Genomic DNA, 19,376 nt, shown 5'->3' with positions numbered 1-19,376 from the left:
AATAGACAATACATCGGCACTCTTGATCGATTTTAACCCCTATTGTCCTTATCTGTCATTTTTACTGTGGTCGTTATACTTCTAGGTTCTTCATGACCATCATCAGCACCATCTTGATAGGAATTTGTCGTCTTTTAATTGTTACCCTTCTCAATTTTTTTGAATGTCTCTTCTCCTCTGCATTTTTTGACAAGAAAAATTAAAGGTAAACTAGTGTATGGATGCTTGTGGTTGAAGTTGAGCATAATAAGTTTCATCTCAATTAACCCAACTTTATTTTGAAATCTTGGTAATGCGTGTAAACTCCTTTCATCCTCTAAAAGTCATATAAAGAAAGAGAGCTGGACTCTTCTTTTCTGTTTGAAATGAATGTAGTTGATTCTTAGATAACTTAGAGTTGTGAGTGCTTCTCCATGCTGTTGGGGTTAAAATTTTATAGTCCTCTGCCCCCCACCCACTCCCCACTTTCCCCCCTTCTTTTAGTTGAACTTCCTTCTTTTTTTGGTTTAAGTAGAGCAATTTTTTTCTCATCTGATTCAAATATGTTCCGTTTGCCAGGACGGACCTGACATTCTTGTTTGTGATGAGGCTCATATTATCAAGAATACCAGAGCTGATGTTACTCAAGCCTTGAAACAAGTCAAGTGCCAGAGAAGGATTGCATTAACTGGATCTCCTCTTCAAAACAATTTGATGGAGTACTATTGTGTAAGGCTGTGATGAATTTGTTTATCAGGTAAGACTTTAATATAGAAATCTAGTCTTACTATTTTGATATCATGGCAGATGGTTGATTTTGTGAGGGAAGGATTTCTTGGCAGCAGTCATGAATTTAGAAACCGGCAAGTGATCTTTCCTTTTAACTGCACCGTCCTTACTTTCTTTGTATTTTGACGATATTATCTTCCTGGTGCAGCTTTCAGAATCCGATAGAAAATGGTCAACACACCAATTCTACAGCTGATGATGTTAAGATTATGAATCAGCGATCTCATATTCTCTATGAACAGTTAAAAGGATTTGTTCAAAGAATGGACATGAATGTCGTGAAAATGGATTTGCCACCAAAAACTGTCTATGTGATGTCTGTAAAGCTTTCTCCTTTACAGAGAAAATTGTATAAAAGATTTCTAGATGTTCATGGCTTCACCAAGGACAAGGTTTCTGGTGAGAAGATAATGAAGAGATCATTTTTTGCCGGGTACCAAGCCTTGGCTCAGGTACTTTCTTGTTGGCATGTTTCTTAGTTTACTTGTTTTTTGGATGAAACTAATGTATCCACAGCTAATTAGCTTGCTGTAAAAAGTAGCAAGTGACGACATGGTTTACCGTATCAATAGAATGCGAAACGATATCTTCAAGCTATATGAAAATATGCCTTTGCACATGTTTGTATTCTTATATTTACTAATTCTGCAGATATTCACTGAATACTCATAAAGCGATTCTAAATAATGTATTAAAAATGCAACAACTTAGCACCAACTTGATGCCAGGATAGTACTAGGGTTGGCGTTCTTTCTGGAAAAAAATAAAAAGTAGGATATTCACAATGAAGGTCCTATTCTTATAAAGACTATATGAAATTAATGTACTATCTTTATCCTTTATATACTGTAGATAGCACCAAAAAGTCGAAATCCACTAACATTTGTATTTAAGCTGCTGTACACTTTCTTCCCTATCTCACATTTCTTTCCTTCCATATATAGCAGCATATACACACAGAGATGCTGCTCAGTAAACCAGTAAAGAAGATTTTTTTCTTGTCAAAAAATAATCTTGTTTACTGGTTTACTAATGCTGCTGGAGTTCCAACAATTAGTAACTCTTTGACTGTCTACGTAATAACAGTGACAATCTTTAAAATTTGGAAGAATAACGTCTAAATCTGTCAAATCACCAAGCTATGCAAGCTGCAACTTCCAATTTCTTTCTTACAGATGAAACACCTACTGCATAACAAAAATCCTTGTCTCTGTAAATTGTTATGTGCAAGGCATGTATCTTTAGCCACCAACCATATAAAACAGTTTATTTTACAAGGGGTTTTAAACTTTTAGAGTTTGCTTCCATGGTCAATTGTCAAAGTTAACTCCCCCATCCTTGAGGGTCTTGTAACATTGATTAACGGTTAACTTTCAACTTTGCTGTACATTCCGCACCATATTTCCTCCACTTGATCTTTGAGGGATACCATCTCTAAATCTTTAAATGGGAGAACAATTCTGCAGTTTTTCCAGTCAACATTTTCTAAATGAAATGTGCCAATTGTGTTACCATTCCTGAACTGAGACAAGATTACTAGCTGTGTCTGCTGTGAAGGTAAAATGATCATAGTATTCGAGTTATAGGTGGAGTATGACTTACTCAAGTATCTTGTCAGAAACTAGTTTTGCAGCCTAACTGGATATTTGTAATTGTAGGCCATAATCTACTATGCGTTTGCAGAGGCTTACTCGTGAGAGGGCAGTATAGGATTAGGGTTTCAAGAGCTTTACAAACCATATTTGTTAGAAATTTACCTTTCTCCATAAAGATCCTGTTTCTTTACCGTATCTCCATAACCACTTCAAAAGCAAACTATCATTGTGTGATTTTAAGTTTGGGTGTGTTAGATACTTTTAGCAAATCTGACACACTTGTTGACATTTTTGAAGAATCCAAGCAACATGGGCCGACTCCATTGCTACTTTTCTCCAGCATAACCTTGTCCAACGTCACCAAATAGACAACCTCCTATCCTCGTCAACCTTCCATAAAAGCCCCTTAAAACTCTTTCTAGCTTTTTTTTTTTTCACATTCACACTCAATGAACTAAAGTCATAAGAAAAATAGGGAGAGTCTTAAACACTACTATTGAGAGTCACTCTTTCCTTCAAGTGAAAGATACCGCCTTCTCCAAGTGGCTTATCTCCGTTCAACCTCGAACGTCTGCCACACCTGCTTTGATTTGTATCTCGCACCTTAAGGGCTTAAGGCAAACCAAGACAATTCAGAAGTTCCTTTGGCTTCTGTATTTCCTAGACAACATTCATTTCTATTATCGTAGTAATATGAACAAGAATAATATATACAATCCCACTTAGAATATGAATAGGAATATGATTAGTAAGTAAATTATTATTGGGAAAAGTATTGTCTTTCCTTATGGGTCGAGCCTGGTGCGGGTTATCTCTCCTTCGTGGTTTGCGAGCTATCGCATAGGAGCGGCGATTTTACCCTGTGCGCACTCAAAGGTAGCGACTGCGGGTTTCCCTTGTCATAAAATTTTTTTTAGGATCTTAATGTAATATGTATATACACAATTCAATAATATTCTTCTCCAATATTTCTCTCATGGATCAAAGCTTTTTATGATTCTGGTATAGAGTCAAAGAGCTTTCGCTGCCGGCGGCGGCTATGGCCTATATATGCCGCGCTTCTGGCTAATGCTTATGTTAACAAAAGTAGGGCTAATGATATATGCATGAACCCCATATCCAGGAGAAGAAAACTGAGTCAAACATGTCATCATGCGTCAATTTACGATGATCGTCACTGTTCAAGTAGCACTATGCCATCTTTTCAATGATTACTTTCGCATATTCAATTTGCGTAGCACCGTGCATTTTTTTGGTGACTACTCTCTCATTCACAGTGAGTACCATCTTCGGCCCAACTCTTTACAAACACTATTTTCTTTCCCTCACACTTTTATCAACTTTATTTGTTGCTCTATTATATTTTCACTTGATCACAGGCTTCTTGCTCACTCGAGCAGTTGCTCTTTACTTGTGCATACAGTATTTATTTGAGTGCACATACTACTTAAATGACCACCTCTATCTATAGGTGGTGATGTAAGGATCAATGGATGTAGTATTCAAAATTATACCTTCCACCTATTGCTAGAAATGTACGTTCTAGAATGGTTGTAGGCTTCTCATTCTAGAATTCTCACTCTAAATATTAGTATGATCCATATAAGTATAATCTTAGTTATTTATTTCTCCTAATGATTACACCAAGCTTTCAAACACACCTTTTTATTGATTGTGATTAGTAAACAATTACCTCCTTCCATAAAATAGCCTCATTCTGATTTATGTTTGAGCTAAATAAGTTGAACGTTTTTTTGCTAAGAGATTTTGTGCTTTTGTATCACAAAAACTTCAGTTGATTTTAATGTTTTAAATATGTGGAAAATAATTAAATAAAGTTTTAAATATCTGGAAAGTAATTAAATTACAAGCTTTTATGGTTACCAAACTTTCCTTTCCCGCAATACAAATGTATAATTTTTTTTTTGTATATAAAGGTTTCCCAAATCTGAAAAAAGTTAAAAGTAATCTTTGTGTTTCTTATTGCCATTGAATTGTGAAAGGTTTTAATGACATGTAGATTCCTATGCCTAAAAGGAATATGTTAGAATAGGAATAGAAACAAGGATAGTATATACAATCCAACTTAGAATGGGAATATGAATAGGAATAATATGTAGAATCCTACTTGAGAAAAGCTGAAAAGGATTATAATGTAGTGCCCTAGTTGGGCAAGGAGTCTAATGTAGTGTCTATAAATAGGGTCAATGTAATAATATAGATGCACAATTCAATAATATTGTTATCCTATATTTCTCACTTGGTTTTAGAGCCTCTACGATCTTGGTAGAGAATCAAAGAGCTTAGTTGCCAGCGAGGGGCTACCAATATAATTCTTCTTATCGGCCTGGCGATCATGTTAGCAAAAGTTGGGTCATCGTGACTATTTTCTCATATCTAATTTGCGTAGCATCGTGCATCTTTTCGGTAACTGGTTTTTTCATATTTAATTTGCATAGTACCATGCACTTTTTTGGATTACCTTATATCTGATTTGTGTTGCAATGCGCATCATTCCGGTGACCACTTTCTCATATATCATTTATGTAGAGCTATGCCATCTTTTCGGTGACTAATTTTTTCATATCCGATATGCTTAGTACCGTGCCACCTTCTACTTTCTTATATGTTTAGGGTTGTACCATCATTCCGTCCCTACCAATATAATTTTATTTCTCAGATTGTTAGCACTTTCAACTATCGAATCTAATACTCCGACCTATGAGCATATTTGGGCCAATTTCTAACGACTTTCTTGTTTAATATCGACTCATGTATTGATTTCAAGATGATTCATATATTATATATACTAGATTGATTTATTGTTTAGCAATCGTGCAACCACCTAGTTTTGTTGCTCATAGCATTGTATCTCGATTATGCAAGTTACTCTATGGACTGCAATTCTCGAGCTTGGTTTGAAAAGCTCATCACAATAATTTAGGAATTTGGCATGACTAATAGTGGAGCTAATCATTTGTGATTCATCACATTTTTCATTAAATTCAGTGTTTAATGAGAAGGCTAAGCACTTTGAGTTTGATTGTCAATTTTGTGAAGCGAGTTATTAACTTGAAAATGTCTTCACCAAGTCCTTCACTGATCCTCATATTAATTACATTTGGAACAAGTTAAGTACATATTTCTATTTGCACTGGGGGAGAGGGTTAGAACAGGAATAAGAACAAGGATAGTATATAAAGTCTTACTTTAGAATAGAAATAGGAATAAAAATATGAATGAATAATATATAGAAGTCTATATGAAAAGGGATTGTAATGTAGTGTTCTAGTTGAGAAGGAGACTAATGTAGTGTCTATAAATAGGGTCTCAATGTAATAATGTAGATACAAAATCCAATAATATCTTCTCCAATGCTTTTCAAACAAAAGTTTCCTAACGTAACTTCACAAAACTTTAGTTAATGTAATATCTGGGATGTTAGAAAAATAATTAATGACTATTTTGTTTGGTGAGAAATCTATTTCTTAAAGGGTGAACGATATTTCGCTAAGGGTCTTTTCACTTTTAATATAATATGAAAGTAGTTCTAATTTAATATGAAAATGTATTGTATAGATAGATAAATAAATATATCATTTAAATATAGATAGATGGTGTTTTATTCATAAATATTCCTTTATGTTTTTTTTGCAAATTAAAATTTAAAATATTAAGACAAATTTCAATATCTCAAGATCCAAAATAAACTCTAAAATTTATGTAAAAAAAGTGAAGTGGATGTTGCGTCAATTAATTCAATTTTTTATTTAAGGAATACAAATTACGTAAATATAAATATACATAAACGATAGTGGAATTTAATATAATTAGGTATCTTCTAAACCTGTAGCGTTTAATAATTTGGTTAAATTAGTTTGTCAAAAAAATAATTTGGTTGAATTAGTTATTTAAATTTACTTAAATGCTTAGTATGTATGCAAAGAATACTTAAAGAAAATACATGCGAATTATTAAGAAATATTGTGGTAGCATTTTCTTTCCAAATTAGTTTCCAATGCCATTCCATATCCATTATTTGAGTCTAAGCTCCAATAACAAGACTTCACAGAAAATGTCCCTTTTCGATGCATTACGCAGATTGGAATATCAGGAACTCCAAAATAAAGTTATTTTGTTTTCCTAATATTTTCCGTACAACTTCAACCTCAAAATATACCGAGTCCAAAGTGAATGGTTTAAAACTTTAGAGCATTGAAGGAGGTATTCTTATAGTGTGTTTATACTAGGGCAATGAATGTAAGGCATATTTTGCATAAACACTTTTTAACAATTAATCGTGGTTAAGTAATATACATAATTATTTTGATTTGTTGATTCTAAAGGTAATCATTTAGTTAGGTGTAAACACCCAGTGCCTATTTCCCGTATTTATGTTACTACAAACATATTATAAACAAACTTTTCAAGTTTCTTGTGACATCAAAGATATTACTTTTTTGGGCATCTTGTTGAGTTAAAATATTTAATTCTACTTGTGAAGATCAATGCTTCGAATAGCCAAGACATTGATTTGCAATACATAGTGTACTTAAATTTTAGACCTTGAAATGTAAAGAATGAAAACAAATACTACTTAAAAACAAACAAATTATTTGAAATGTCGAGAAATCATGATAAAATATTATGTCAATGTAAATATTGATGAATGCGCAACATAAAACACCAAACTAAAGTTATAAGAGAAGTGTAAAGTAGAGATGAAAGTACACCTGTATTGCAAATAATATATGTATTTCATAGTTGATCTTCAATTTTTTTACAGCCCAATGATATTGTGTTGGTCCATATTGATCTCATTACTAATTTTGCTTATTTATCTCTTGAGTTTGTGATGGGCTTTTAACCTTGAGTGATTCAACGCAATTTCTTATTCAACTCCTATATCTACCAAAATCCAGAAGAAGTATTTGTTTGAAATTCTCTTTTTTGATAATGGTAACTTTACTTTTATATATCCACAGGTATACTACAACCATAGTGTAGTACTCCTTCAAAAGTATTACAACTTTCATTACAACTTGTAATTCAGTTATGTGCCTTACAGAAAAGTTAAAGACATCACAAATATCTTCTGTTTGAGCTAGTACTTTTTGCTCACACCAAAAATAATAAAGGCCTAAACAATTCATTTTAAGATTCTGAACGTTGTTTTGAGTCCCCTCAAAGCACCTTTTGTTCCTCTCAATCCAAATTGACCACCAAAATACGTGCTGGACGATCTTCCATTTTTCGTCCTTCTTGCTCACATTACCATCCATATTCCTGCATCTTAGGACGTCTGCAATGCTTCCAGGTTTCACCCAACTAATCCCTTTCCAACTGATGAACATTCTCCAAAGCTGATCTGTCCATTTGCCGTGCAAAAAAAGGTGGTTGATTGTCTCAGCTTGTTCCCCACATAAAAACAGCCAGCGGTTAGTTGGTGACCCCTTTTGTTCAGGTTATCAACACTGCTTCTTTGGGAAGAACCAGATGAAACAGTTAACTTTGTAGGGAATTTTTGGTTTCCATATCATCTTCCAAGGCCAATTTCTTTCCTTCACCACTTCTACATTTAGCTCCCTATAGACAGAAAAAATTCCTTTACTGTTTGTGTTCCATTCTAGTCTGTCCAATTCGTCATTCAGATTGTTGAAACTTGCTACTGAGTTATAGAATTCTGTTATCTCTCCCAATCATTCAGATATCTCCTTAGATATAGATTCCATCCTTGTCCAGTCCACATCATGGCTACTGTGGTTGTTTGAAATTCTATTTTAATTTTTCTTTGTTAAACTAAATTAGCCTATATATTATTAGTAGAAATTAGAATTCGACTATAAAAAGTGCATACATTTCGGGTAACTTTGGATCTCAAAAGGGATGATATCTGAAAGAATTTGAATAAAGTAAAATAATAATTATTTTAAAGTTTGGAAAATTAGGGCTTCTTACATGATTCAAATAAGGAGAGAATTAATAAGCAAATTTTTAGATGATTTCTAAGTACTAGATATTAAGAAATACCTAAATGACTATTTTCTCTAGTATGAAATGCATTTTTATAGGTTAAAAAAGAACAATTTTTTATTAAGGATCTTCGTGCTTTTAATATAATATTGGATATAGATTGTTCCTATGTGAACTTTGAAAAGTATGGCTATTGCCCAGCTCGGATAACGGGATAGTTTTGGTAAGTGGAATATCTACATGAAACTTGTTTAACAATATGGTGAATTCTCTGAAAATTCAGCAGGGGGGGGGGGTGACTGGAAAAAGCGGAGGATAACCTAGGATTGATAGAGCTAACCTCAACTATTTTGGGATTGAGCTATGAAAAAGAAAATGAAATAAATAGAAGTTTCTTTTTCTTCTCTTTGTTTCTTGTAATAAGTAGACAATGAACATGAAAATGTCTTTACCGTGGTGATTACTCTAAAAATTGAGCAAGTGGTTTGAGCTGGATAAAGCAAAGGAATACCTTGTATTAATATAGCCGACCTCAACTGTTTCGGGTTGAGCTTTAGTTAATTGATCGTTGCTTTTTAGCCACGGTCATCCTGTTTTCTGGTTCATTTTCTTTATGAATAGTTCTTTTATAAAAAAGCAAAGGAAATAATTAGAAATTTTGTTTTCTGAAGCCTGGATGAAAACATCCGTCATTTTTGTAAAATGAATAATGCAGAGTTCGTTGGAAAATTAAAGTTTTTGGTGTTTTTATTACTTAACATTTTTACAGTGGCTCTTCCATATATGTGTATATAACTATAGATATCTGCTAACAAGAAGTGTTGTTGATTATAGATATGGAACCATCCTGGGATTTTGCAATTGACGCGAGAAAACAGAATCTCTAGTCGTCCTGAAGATCCTGTTGAGATCCTTCTTGCAGATGATTGCTCAAGTGATGAGAACACATATTATAATGTGGTTTCTGGAGGTACTTTTTTTGTTTTCCTTCACTCTGGATATAACGTACCAGCTAGCAATTAGTTTCTTTTGGTAGTTACAGATTTATTAGAAGGATTTAATTTTTGAGCCTATAGCATATTGATATAGATCTGCCTTTTGAGGCATCCTGAGGAATCTTTGAGTGGAGCTTACATGTAGTTGGATGTATTTCCTGATCCTATATATTGCATATTAGTCTCTCTATGATGTTTTAGTAGTGTTTATTAAGTATATCAACTGCATGATGTATTGAATTCGCGTACAATGTCTGCAAGTGACCAACACTAGTGGAAATATTTCACCTGCTCCTGTTCTGATGCCAGGAGCCATGTCTGGCTTCTATAACCATTTTTTCTGTGGCCTGATTCAAGTGAGTCCAGGATAATAAATAACATTGGGTTGTATTAAGCGTTTCCATTAATATGTTATTGAAATGACAACTAGCCTATTTTCATTATCACATATAAATATCTGTTTGTCAGTTTCTGCAGAGAAGACGAATAGCAACAATGAAGCTCTCAAAAAAAATCATAATGGCTTCCTCCATGGGGTATACTCTTGCTCCAATTTTCTAACTTCTGTAATTTTTCTGGTATGGTTAATTGGTGGATGTGCAGGGAACTCTTGCCATCTATCTGTAGTAGATACACTTCTTTGTATCTACATTTACAATTCATGTTATACGTGGTGGTTGTTCCTTTTTTTTTTTTTTGAAGTGTCATTAGTTTCCCAGCTCACTGTTTCTGTTTTGCAGGATTGGTGGAGTGATCTTCTAGATAATAATTGCAAAGAAGTTGATTATAGTGGCAAAATGGTTTTGCTACTCGACATCCTGACAATGAGCTCTAATGTTGGTGACAAAGCACTCGTGTTTAGTCAGAGCTTGTCAACCCTAGATCTCATTGAACAATACCTTTCAAAACTAACGCGCCCAGGGAAAAAGGGGAAGTACTGGAAACGGCGGAAAGACTGGTACAGGTGTGTATACCCTGTTTAAATTATTTTGGACATTGATCTTTCTCAAAAAATAAACTATTTTGGATGATGAAGAAAATTACCTCGTTGTTGCTATTGTTAATACTTGAGTACATGTTTTTACTGTTTCCCTTTAGCATTTGTTACACTGTGATTCAACACGTTACCTTGCATAAGAGCCTTGTTCTCTTTTTCTGATGGGCCATACTTGTGAATATCTTCTAACGAAGGGTGGTGGTGAGACTTTTACCCAAGACCTCAGCCTACTCTTGTACCATGTTGAAGTGTGTGACCATCTCATTTTAACACTTGGAGCTATTATGAGCACACTTTTATTTGCTTACTATGTTTTCAACACGTCCTTTCAAATACAAGACTTTAATTTTTATTGATGGGTGGAAATGGAACTTGAACTCTTGATATTCGCCTGTTTGTATATCACATTGAAAAAGTGGACCTTAAGCTTAACCATCCTCAAAAGCCCGTTCATGTGGTAAGGATTGCCCAAGAACATTTAAAGAGACAAATGTCCACTCTCCAATCAATGTGGGGCAATTTAACATCATATTTCATACGAATGCCTGTGATCTGGAGCTTGGATAACATAATATGAAGTCCAACATTAGGAATACAATAATATGAAAGGTTCTGCCTCTAATTCAACTCATGATGTAGGATTGTCCAATACCAAGACTAGGATCTCATCCTGCTATAATATTATGGTAAAGTGTCTTCATCTTATCTAAAAGCTTGACATGTTATCGGGGCACACATTTATTTACCAGAAGTATCTTCTAACAACCTTGGTGCGGGAACCATCCTTGTTGCATTTCTTATGAATATCTCACAATATATCATTTGAAAGATACAATTCTTGCAAATTTCATCGTCTTCATAAGAACATTTGACCTATTTTTAGAGTGATTCCAATCATCTAGTCAAAGAAAAAAAGTAATATTTCCCCAGTCAACAATGGAAAGAAAACAAGCCGACTGATTCACATATTATGCGGCACACACTTCTCATATTTCAGAGATTGTCGTTATAATTACTAGCTATCCAAGCGCACTCTCAAAAAAGTATATATAGTTGTCTACTAATCTTGTTAGTTTACGTATTAGTTTAGCTTTTCTTATTCATCACATGAGCTCTTGAGGGACGGATCTCTTCCTTCTGGTTATGGTAAAATGGAACACAAAATAATTGGTGCACTGAACATTAATAAATAAGTAAATTTATTTTAAAAGTTGTCTTATTGAAACTGTCCTCAAAATTCCATCTAAACTAAAATTGCCAACATTTCTTCTTTCCTCGCACTATACCACAGAAGATTTAAAAATGATTAGAATAGAGTGTTCCACTTGTTGTCTCCTTGTATGGTTTTGGTTAGTCCTCGTATCATTAGCTAGTTTTTGGGGTTGAGTTAGGCACAAGGTCCATTTCTTATAATAGATCAAACTCATATTCTGTTGTCCGTGCTCTAGAAATCCAGTCTTTGACGTGTTGGGGATGTTAAGTGTCCTACATTCATGGAGGGAATTGATTATTTCCTTATATAGCACTAGTCAATTCTCATATTCACAGCGTAATTTTTGGGCTCGAGTTAGACCCAAGGTCCATTTGTCATCAAATATTACACCAGATTTTGAACTACATCTTCGTCAAAGTTTTTCCAGTTTTGATGGTCAGGAAGCCCTACATCGTCACTCTTTTTGGAAAGAGAGAAGGTTACAATAAGGGAAAGTAGATGAACTTGTAGACTTCTTAGGTGCCTTGTGAATCTAGATTCTGACTTACTCCTTTGTGTAAATTACTTTCGGAAGTGGCAAGCTTTCCTTAATGCTGAGGAATATAATAGTACGAATTGTCAAAAGAAATTACGATAAGGGGATATAGTGGTGAATGCTATTTTGCTCAATTGTTTCTGCTGATGTGGTTTGTCTTCATTTTCTTGCTTTCACTAACTGTGTTATTGAGAGTTTTTGGTCTCCAATTTTGGATAATAGGATTGATGGAAGAACAGAATCATCTGAAAGGCAGAAACTTGTTGACTGTTTTAACAGTCCATTGAATAGAAGGGTTAAGTGCGTACTGATATCTACTAGAGCTGGATCTCTTGGTATCAATCTTTATGCTGCCAACCGTGTAATTATAGTTGATGGCTCTTGGAATCCTACTCATGATCTTCAAGCTATATACCGAGCTTGGAGGTGTGTCTTCCAAATTTGCTCATTAACAAACACCCAGGTTCCATTAGAATATTTATTTAGCCTGAATGCTTTGTATGGTTCTAGGTATGGTCAAACAAAACCTGTTTTTGCTTACCGTTTACTGGCACATGGAACGATGGAGGAAAAGATATACAAGCGCCAGGTAAAAGAAAGAATCCAGAATCAGCTCATGTCAGAATAGCTTTTATTTCTCGAATTATTTAAGTGGATGATTTAAGCAGGTAACAAAGGAAGGTCTTGCAGCACGGGTGGTTGATAGGCAACAAGTACATAGAACTATATCTAAAGAGGAAATGTTGCACCTTTTTGAATTTGGAGATGACGAAAGCTGTGATATACCTCTGGAATTGAAGCAAGTTAGAGAACATGCTGGTGAAGCAAACTCAAATGTAAATGTTGGAAGTGTTCAGAAACAAAAATTAACCTTTCCAAATGGAAGTTCTTCTTCTGACAAGCTAATGCAAAGTTTGATTGACAGGCATCATCCGCGGTACGATGTTCTTTTCTTGCTTCGTTGTGTTCAGTAATTTCTTCAGAACATAACTTCTGTTATTTTCAATGTGTTTTGGAAGTTTTGTGCAATCAGTTTGTGTTCTGAGATTTTTCAATTATACATTTTCATTAAACTATATATAGATGAGTGTTCTAATTAATAGTGTAATAGTTTGCGTGCTTTAGACTTTATAGGAGAAAATATCCAGAACCTGTGGGGGTGACTGATTTGCTATAATCGGAAAAACCCAATTGTTTTTATTTGTCTAGGTCCGTTTAAGTATGCTCGGTTCCTTTCTCTAAGTGAATACGTGTGTTGATATTTAAAGAATTATGCAGAAAGAAACAGTAACGAAGTACTTTTTTCCCTTCAAAAAAAGAACAACCAAAAAAACTCTGTTCCTGTTTCTTTCTCTGCATAATTATTATTCCCTTAAAAAAAAGGGTGTCTGTAAGTTCTTTCATAGCTTCCTTCATTGTTCTTAATATCACCTTGTTGATCTGTCAATGCTGAATGAAACTGGTTGTTTCTGTTTTCAAGTCGGTTGTTGTCTGATGTCGGTGTTGCACCAGCTGAGTCACGAACTAAACAAAAACAATCCACCAGCTGGAGTTAGATTATATTACTGTCATCACTTCTAGAAACCTTGTTATGATATATCCATCTTTCCAGATTGAAAAGTGTATCTACCAGCTGATTTCTTGGTTGACCTGGATCACTTATTCCTTTTTTAGTGTCTGATAAACCCCTGCGTACCTTAAGATCTGTTGTGATATGTAAGTTATCCGGGCATTGGTGCCCCTGCTTAACCTATGAAAAAGAAATGAACAATTCTACGGAACACCTACTTCTCATATTTTGAGCTCATAATATTCTAGAAGTTTTCGAGCAAATGCCTTTTGTTTTCAGCGATTCTCCGTACCTTAAGATCTGTTGTGATATGTAAGTTATCCGGGCATTGGTGCCCCTGCTCAACCTATGAAAAAAAAATGAACAATTCTACGGAGCACCTACTTCTCATATTTTGAGCTCATAATGCTCTAGAAGTTTTCGAGCAAATGCCTTTTGTTTTCAGCGATTCTCCATATTTTACTTCTTTTATTTCCATACTGATTTTTGCAGTTCTTCCTTCGGTACTGATGCTGACAAGTTGACTCTATATTTCCTTTAGAACCAAGTATACCACCTATTAATCCAAGTATTAGCTCTATCTTAGAATGACTATTTTTTTTTATTTGTGTTAATATGATGCGTCGATTCTTCTCCTCTTTTCCGTTTTTTACTTTCTTTAGGTGTTCTCTTTTTAATAATCTAGTGGTTGGTTGTTAAAACCATAACCTGCAGTGTCTCTTGGGTTTGAAGACATCCCTGCTTATGTATTTTTCTGGATGTTTTTTTAGCAACTCATTCAAGCTTAGATTTTTTTCTGGGTGTGCTTGGAGCCTGTTTGGATTGGCTTATTGAAAGTGCTTTTAAGCCAAAATAGCTTTTAAGCACTTCTGGAGTATTTTGGGTAAATTAAAGTAGTTCTTATAAGCACTTGGTTTGAAGCTAAAATGATAAAAATAAGCCATAAGTTAGACTTTTAAGCACTTCAGAGTGTTTGGGTAAATTATAGAAGTGCTTATAAGCACTTGGTTTTTAAGCGAAAATGATAAAATAAGCCCAAGTTATAAGTTAGGATATCTAACTTATGACTGGCTTACAAGTCAAAAGCCGATCCAAACAGAGTCTTAGTCTGTTGTGGAAACTCATCTTAGTTGTTAAATTATTATTTACTTTATCAATAGAAGAACAATGTTGCTAAGAATTTAGTAATTTCTTCAGGTGGATTGCGAATTATCATGAACATGAAAGTCTCCTGCAAGAGAATGAAGATGAAAAGCTATCAAAAGAAGAGCAGGAAATGGCGTGGGAAGTGTATCGGAGATCTATTGAATGGGAAGAGAGGAGAGTTTTGCCTGATGAACCTGTTGAACAGCAGCATATCTCTACCACTGAATCATTGTTAAAGCAAAAGCCATTTGTTCCCAGGGCCACCGTTTTTCCGCCAGCGGACCGTAATCTTGTATTTGCAGTGGGGAGTTCTAGATGCCGTTTGGTGCATAGGAAGTGCACAAAGCTATCACATTTGCTTACTCTTAGAAGTCAAGGCACAAAGTGGGGTTGCAGCACCGTTTGCGGGGAGTGTGCTCAAGAGATCAAGTGGGAGGGTGTTAGATCAGCAAAGTAATGCCATCCATGTATTTATATTATAGTTCAGCCTTTTTTGGGGCGATTCAATACACTGTGAGGGACTTGGTAAACATTCAGTTTTAGGTTTCAGCCATGACTTGAGAAAACAATCTACTCATTTTGGGGTAAGGGAGATGGAAATGTTCTACTGAGATTTGGCTCTTTGTTAAGTGAAACTGTTGTCATCATTTGTATTTTGAAAAATGCAGAGGGATATCTCTTTTGTCTGAACTGCTACATCATATTGCAAAGAAGGAAATCCCTCTTTTTTCTGCTGGATGCCCATCATATTTTGTCCAAGATTTACTATTCGGTTATTGTTGACTAATTTATCTTTAATTGCATCCACAACATACTATCTGATTAGTTGTGCATATTTTTTTAATACAAAAATTTCAGTATTGCAGGTTTATGTTAAAATAAATCTTGAGAGGTGACTCGAAAGATCGTCTCTTAGGGGTTGTTTGGTAGAGGGTCTGTTTGGTAGAGTGTATTAGAAGAAATAATGTATGCATTGGCTAAACACATTTATGTATTAGTAGTATCTTATTTGGTACACTTTTTTCCTATGATTATTTTATACACTCTTTATCATGTGTTGAGGGATATACTACTACTAACACATGAAAGTTCAAGTAGTGCAAAGAGGATTTAATACAAGCATTATTATCTCCATTTTATTTTGTTTTGACATCTTTTTCATCAGATTTGTAGAGGGTATTTCTGTATAAAAATATTTTAAATGAAAATCATACAATACTGCACACTATTTTTAATATATCAAACCAGAAAATGCATAAGAACTCTATTTATCATATTCTTCTACGTTCTACCAAACAAGCCCTAATTCGTTTATACTGTCTATCATGAAAAATTTATGATTGTTTATACAATTTATTACGTAGAATTGGATACAGATGCAGAAGAAAGGTTTTCATTTGAACCCCCCTACTGCAGTGTACATCAAATGGTTGCCAAGTGCATTTTGGACATGAGCAGCTATGTCAAACCACCTACCATCTTTCATCCCCCAACCAATTGTCCTTTTCCTTTGGTCCTGTTGGCCCTGCTTCACCATAAAGTTCAGTTGGAAATAGCTCAATGAAACTTTCCACTGAAAATCTCATGAAAAAAGGAAGATGCTTAATTATTTTTTCCACTTCTGATCGTCCGTCGTATATGATGGTTGGACCCCATTCTCTCATATACTGCAACCATGGTGGTTCTGCAACAACTCCCTCTCCAAGGTACTCGGCAGCTACAATTTCATATTTGCTGCTAGAGTCCACATAGTACTTGCTACGGGCGCAATCGTTTCTCAGTCCAAAACCGAGTTTAGAAGAGCCTTGAAGATAGCAGCCAGGATGTGGGAAACTCGCGTGGCCATATTTCGATGCATATACAATTGGCTTGTTACCCTCTATGAACTCCAGTTTGCAGGCATCTACCCATTCACCACCACTATGTTCTGAGAAATACACACTCCAGAGCTCACCAGAAAAGTTGCTGATACGGAGTGTGTAGTGCTCCCAATCACCAACATGCTCTCCTACTTTATTCAAAGTAAAACTCAATAATCCAATCTTGACAGTAGCCGGTCCATTGAAAGGACAGAATATCCACATTGCAATATCTGTGAAGATTCCTCCTATCGATGGTTTGATATGAACATAGAGCTCTGCACTCTCGATATTCCCACATTTGACACTGGTTCTATTTGCATCATCTTTATTTGGCAAATCAAGCCAATATTGACCATCGTTTAATCCTCCTGCAGGCAAGTTTGAGCCTTTTGAGTTGATGACTGTACCATTATTCCTTCCATCTTTGTAAAGGAGAGCTCCATTCATGAAGAACCATGCAACTGAGGAAGGCAAATAAATTTCATCTGGATGGAGATACATTGTTGGTCCATAGTGCTTGATGAGGGCATGGATCTGCTCGAGATTGGGCATTGCGTGTAGAGAGGAGTCGAGATTTTTCAAGCATGCAATATCAAGCTCATCTCCAGAACTGAAGCTTGTACTACCGAAGAACGTCCCAGCAGAAACCCCTGCACAAAGCATGCCCCTCTTGCACGGTCTAGTTTTCCAAACTTGAAATTGTTTCCTTTGGAAAAAGGAATCTGAACTAAATATCATTTCAGAGGCCTCACAATTTTCCGTCAGGTCAGCTCGGACACATCTAACTTCATCACGATCAGGTTCATTAGGCTCAACAGAAGCCAAACATCCTATCGATTTATAACCAACTGGTGCATTTGGCATCCAAATATAACCACCTCCATTGTATTGCGAGTCCGACCTCCAAATTAAAGTGTAATTCAGAGGCTTTTGAAGAGCCGGGAGCTTTGAAGCTGAATCTTGGACATTAGATAAGTCTTTGGCAACAAGAACATAACCGGTTATATGCTCACCATCTGGCTGACAATAGTGACCAAGGATATAATATCCTTCTGGAATTCCATCCGGCATATAAAACGAAACACAGTCCGATTTTCCAAACGATGAGCCGCAACCCCAAATTTTCTTAAATTTGGTGATTTGAACAACTTCAATTTCCCCTAAACATATTCTTCCTGTTCCAAATCCATTGCCTATAAAAACAAAATATGCCCCATTAGCAAACTGAGCTTCTCTTTTTCTCAATTCACATACGTCCCACAAACAAGACACAACATTCTGAATAAGAAACAGTAACTACCACAAAATAATGTTAAGCAATGTCCGAGGAACAATACATAGAAACAGAAATCGAAATAGCTCTATCAAAGTTATCTAAATTTAGTCAAATGTGAAAGCTCTCAGAAAATCTAAAACAGTGAAACAAGTCACATCTCCCATTCCTAGCCAAACAATTGACCAAGTTAATGAATTTTCAAGAATAGAACACCATATTTGACCAAGTCTTGAAACAAAAAGTCAGCAGGAAATTCCAAAACAATAATCTTTTGTCCAAAATTCTTCTTCCCAATAAGGATTTTAAGAGTAAGTAATAATTTCATTTTGTTGACCCTTTTGATCATAAATAAGCACAACAGATATAAGTAAACAAGAATTGAGTTCAACTAAAGAAATTAGAACCATATATATTAATGTCTTATTCAAATAACAACTGATCTTTCATCATATTCAACATGCACTGCAGACAGACAAAAAGATCAAGACTGAAAAACAGGGATTTTATGAAAGAGAACAACAAAAATTGATAAAACATACAAAAAAACAACAAAATTTGAAGAAGACATACCTTGAGGCCATTTAGGAAGGGGTGAAGGCAAAGAAAATTTCTTTGATTCAACAACAGGGTAATAATCACATAAATTATCCCAACACCAACACTCCCTCCCTAACATTTTTTTCCCAATTACAACACGAAAAATTGACAAACCTCAAAACCCACAAAAATATTATCAACAATTTGATCACAGCTTATCAACTATACATAAAAATGATAGTTGGCAGATGGGGTTGGTCGATACAGCAGTCAAATGAAAAATCAAATTGTTTGACAAAGAAAACAAGAAGAGAGAATTATTCCTGGTGAAGAGGTTGAGTAAGAAGAGATTAAAGTATATATTTACAAGTTAGGGGCTGCTGCTGCTCCTTTTAGCATATTATATTAACAATAATATAATGAGAAAAAGTAAAGTTGTTCTACTTGACATTGTTTGACATTTGCTTTTGTACCTCAAAGGAGGTGGCTGTAGCCAGGTTTGGGTCCCTGGGGGATCGGTGGGAGATTAACTTATTTATTTATTTTTTACTTCTATAACATGTCTTTTGTTCACTTTCTTTGTACTTATCAAGAAAAACAAATATCTATTTATCAATGTATACTAGTTCATAAACATGTGTGTTGTACGTGTAGATCTAAGTCATTCACGATCATTTAAATTTTTTTACACAATTCACTTAGACATTTTAATTAAAATTATTATTTATTGGATACTTTTATTATATAAAACTTGTTCCTATTAGACAATTTTTTGATAAACAATTAAATGTAAAGTGTATATGATATGTTCTCGAAAACATCACAAAATGATCAATGAAAAAATGACATGTGACTAGTGGACCTCAAAAATTATAGAAAATAATTTTTAATTAAAAAAATTGTTTCAAT

At 34.7% G+C, this 19,376-nt stretch overlaps 2 protein-coding genes across 3 annotated transcripts in view; one reads left to right on the top strand and one right to left on the bottom strand.

The window, feature by feature from the left end:
• Positions 1-15,539, top strand: part of LOC101246047 (protein CHROMATIN REMODELING 20) — a 45,671-nt gene extending 30,132 nt beyond the window's left edge. Inside the window, exons 16-25 of one of the 2 annotated variants that reach the window (XM_010321526.4) lie at positions 559-708; positions 787-842; positions 917-1,220; positions 9,171-9,306; positions 9,800-9,867; positions 10,072-10,295; positions 12,299-12,502; positions 12,587-12,665; positions 12,745-13,013; positions 14,844-15,539. In XM_010321526.4, the coding sequence (XP_010319828.1) occupies positions 559-708; positions 787-842; positions 917-1,220; positions 9,171-9,306; positions 9,800-9,867; positions 10,072-10,295; positions 12,299-12,502; positions 12,587-12,665; positions 12,745-13,013; positions 14,844-15,249 (1,896 nt within the window). In that variant the 3' untranslated portion in view covers positions 15,250-15,539. The remainder of the gene's footprint in view (positions 1-558; positions 709-786; positions 843-916; positions 1,221-9,170; positions 9,307-9,799; positions 9,868-10,071; positions 10,296-12,298; positions 12,503-12,586; positions 12,666-12,744; positions 13,014-14,843) is intronic. The other variant, XM_010321527.4, reaches the window with a different exon arrangement.
• Positions 15,540-15,971: 432 nt separating this feature from the next.
• Positions 15,972-19,091, bottom strand: LOC101249631 (hypothetical protein At1g04090). The gene is made up of 2 exons (XM_004237468.5): positions 18,501-19,091; positions 15,972-17,847 (listed from the first exon to the last, which is right to left on the bottom strand). The coding sequence occupies exons 1-2, from the start codon at positions 18,604-18,606 to the stop codon at positions 16,265-16,267; spliced, it is 1,689 nt and encodes a 562-aa protein (XP_004237516.1). The 5' UTR covers positions 18,607-19,091; the 3' UTR covers positions 15,972-16,264.
• Between the last annotated feature and the right edge of the window lie 285 nt (positions 19,092-19,376).

Source organism: Solanum lycopersicum, chromosome 4 (assembly GCF_036512215.1).
Source record: "Solanum lycopersicum chromosome 4, SLM_r2.1".
NCBI classification, from domain to species: domain Eukaryota; kingdom Viridiplantae; phylum Streptophyta; class Magnoliopsida; order Solanales; family Solanaceae; genus Solanum; species Solanum lycopersicum.
Note: the sequence above shows the minus strand (reverse complement) of the source record. Positions and strands in the feature narration are given on the sequence as shown.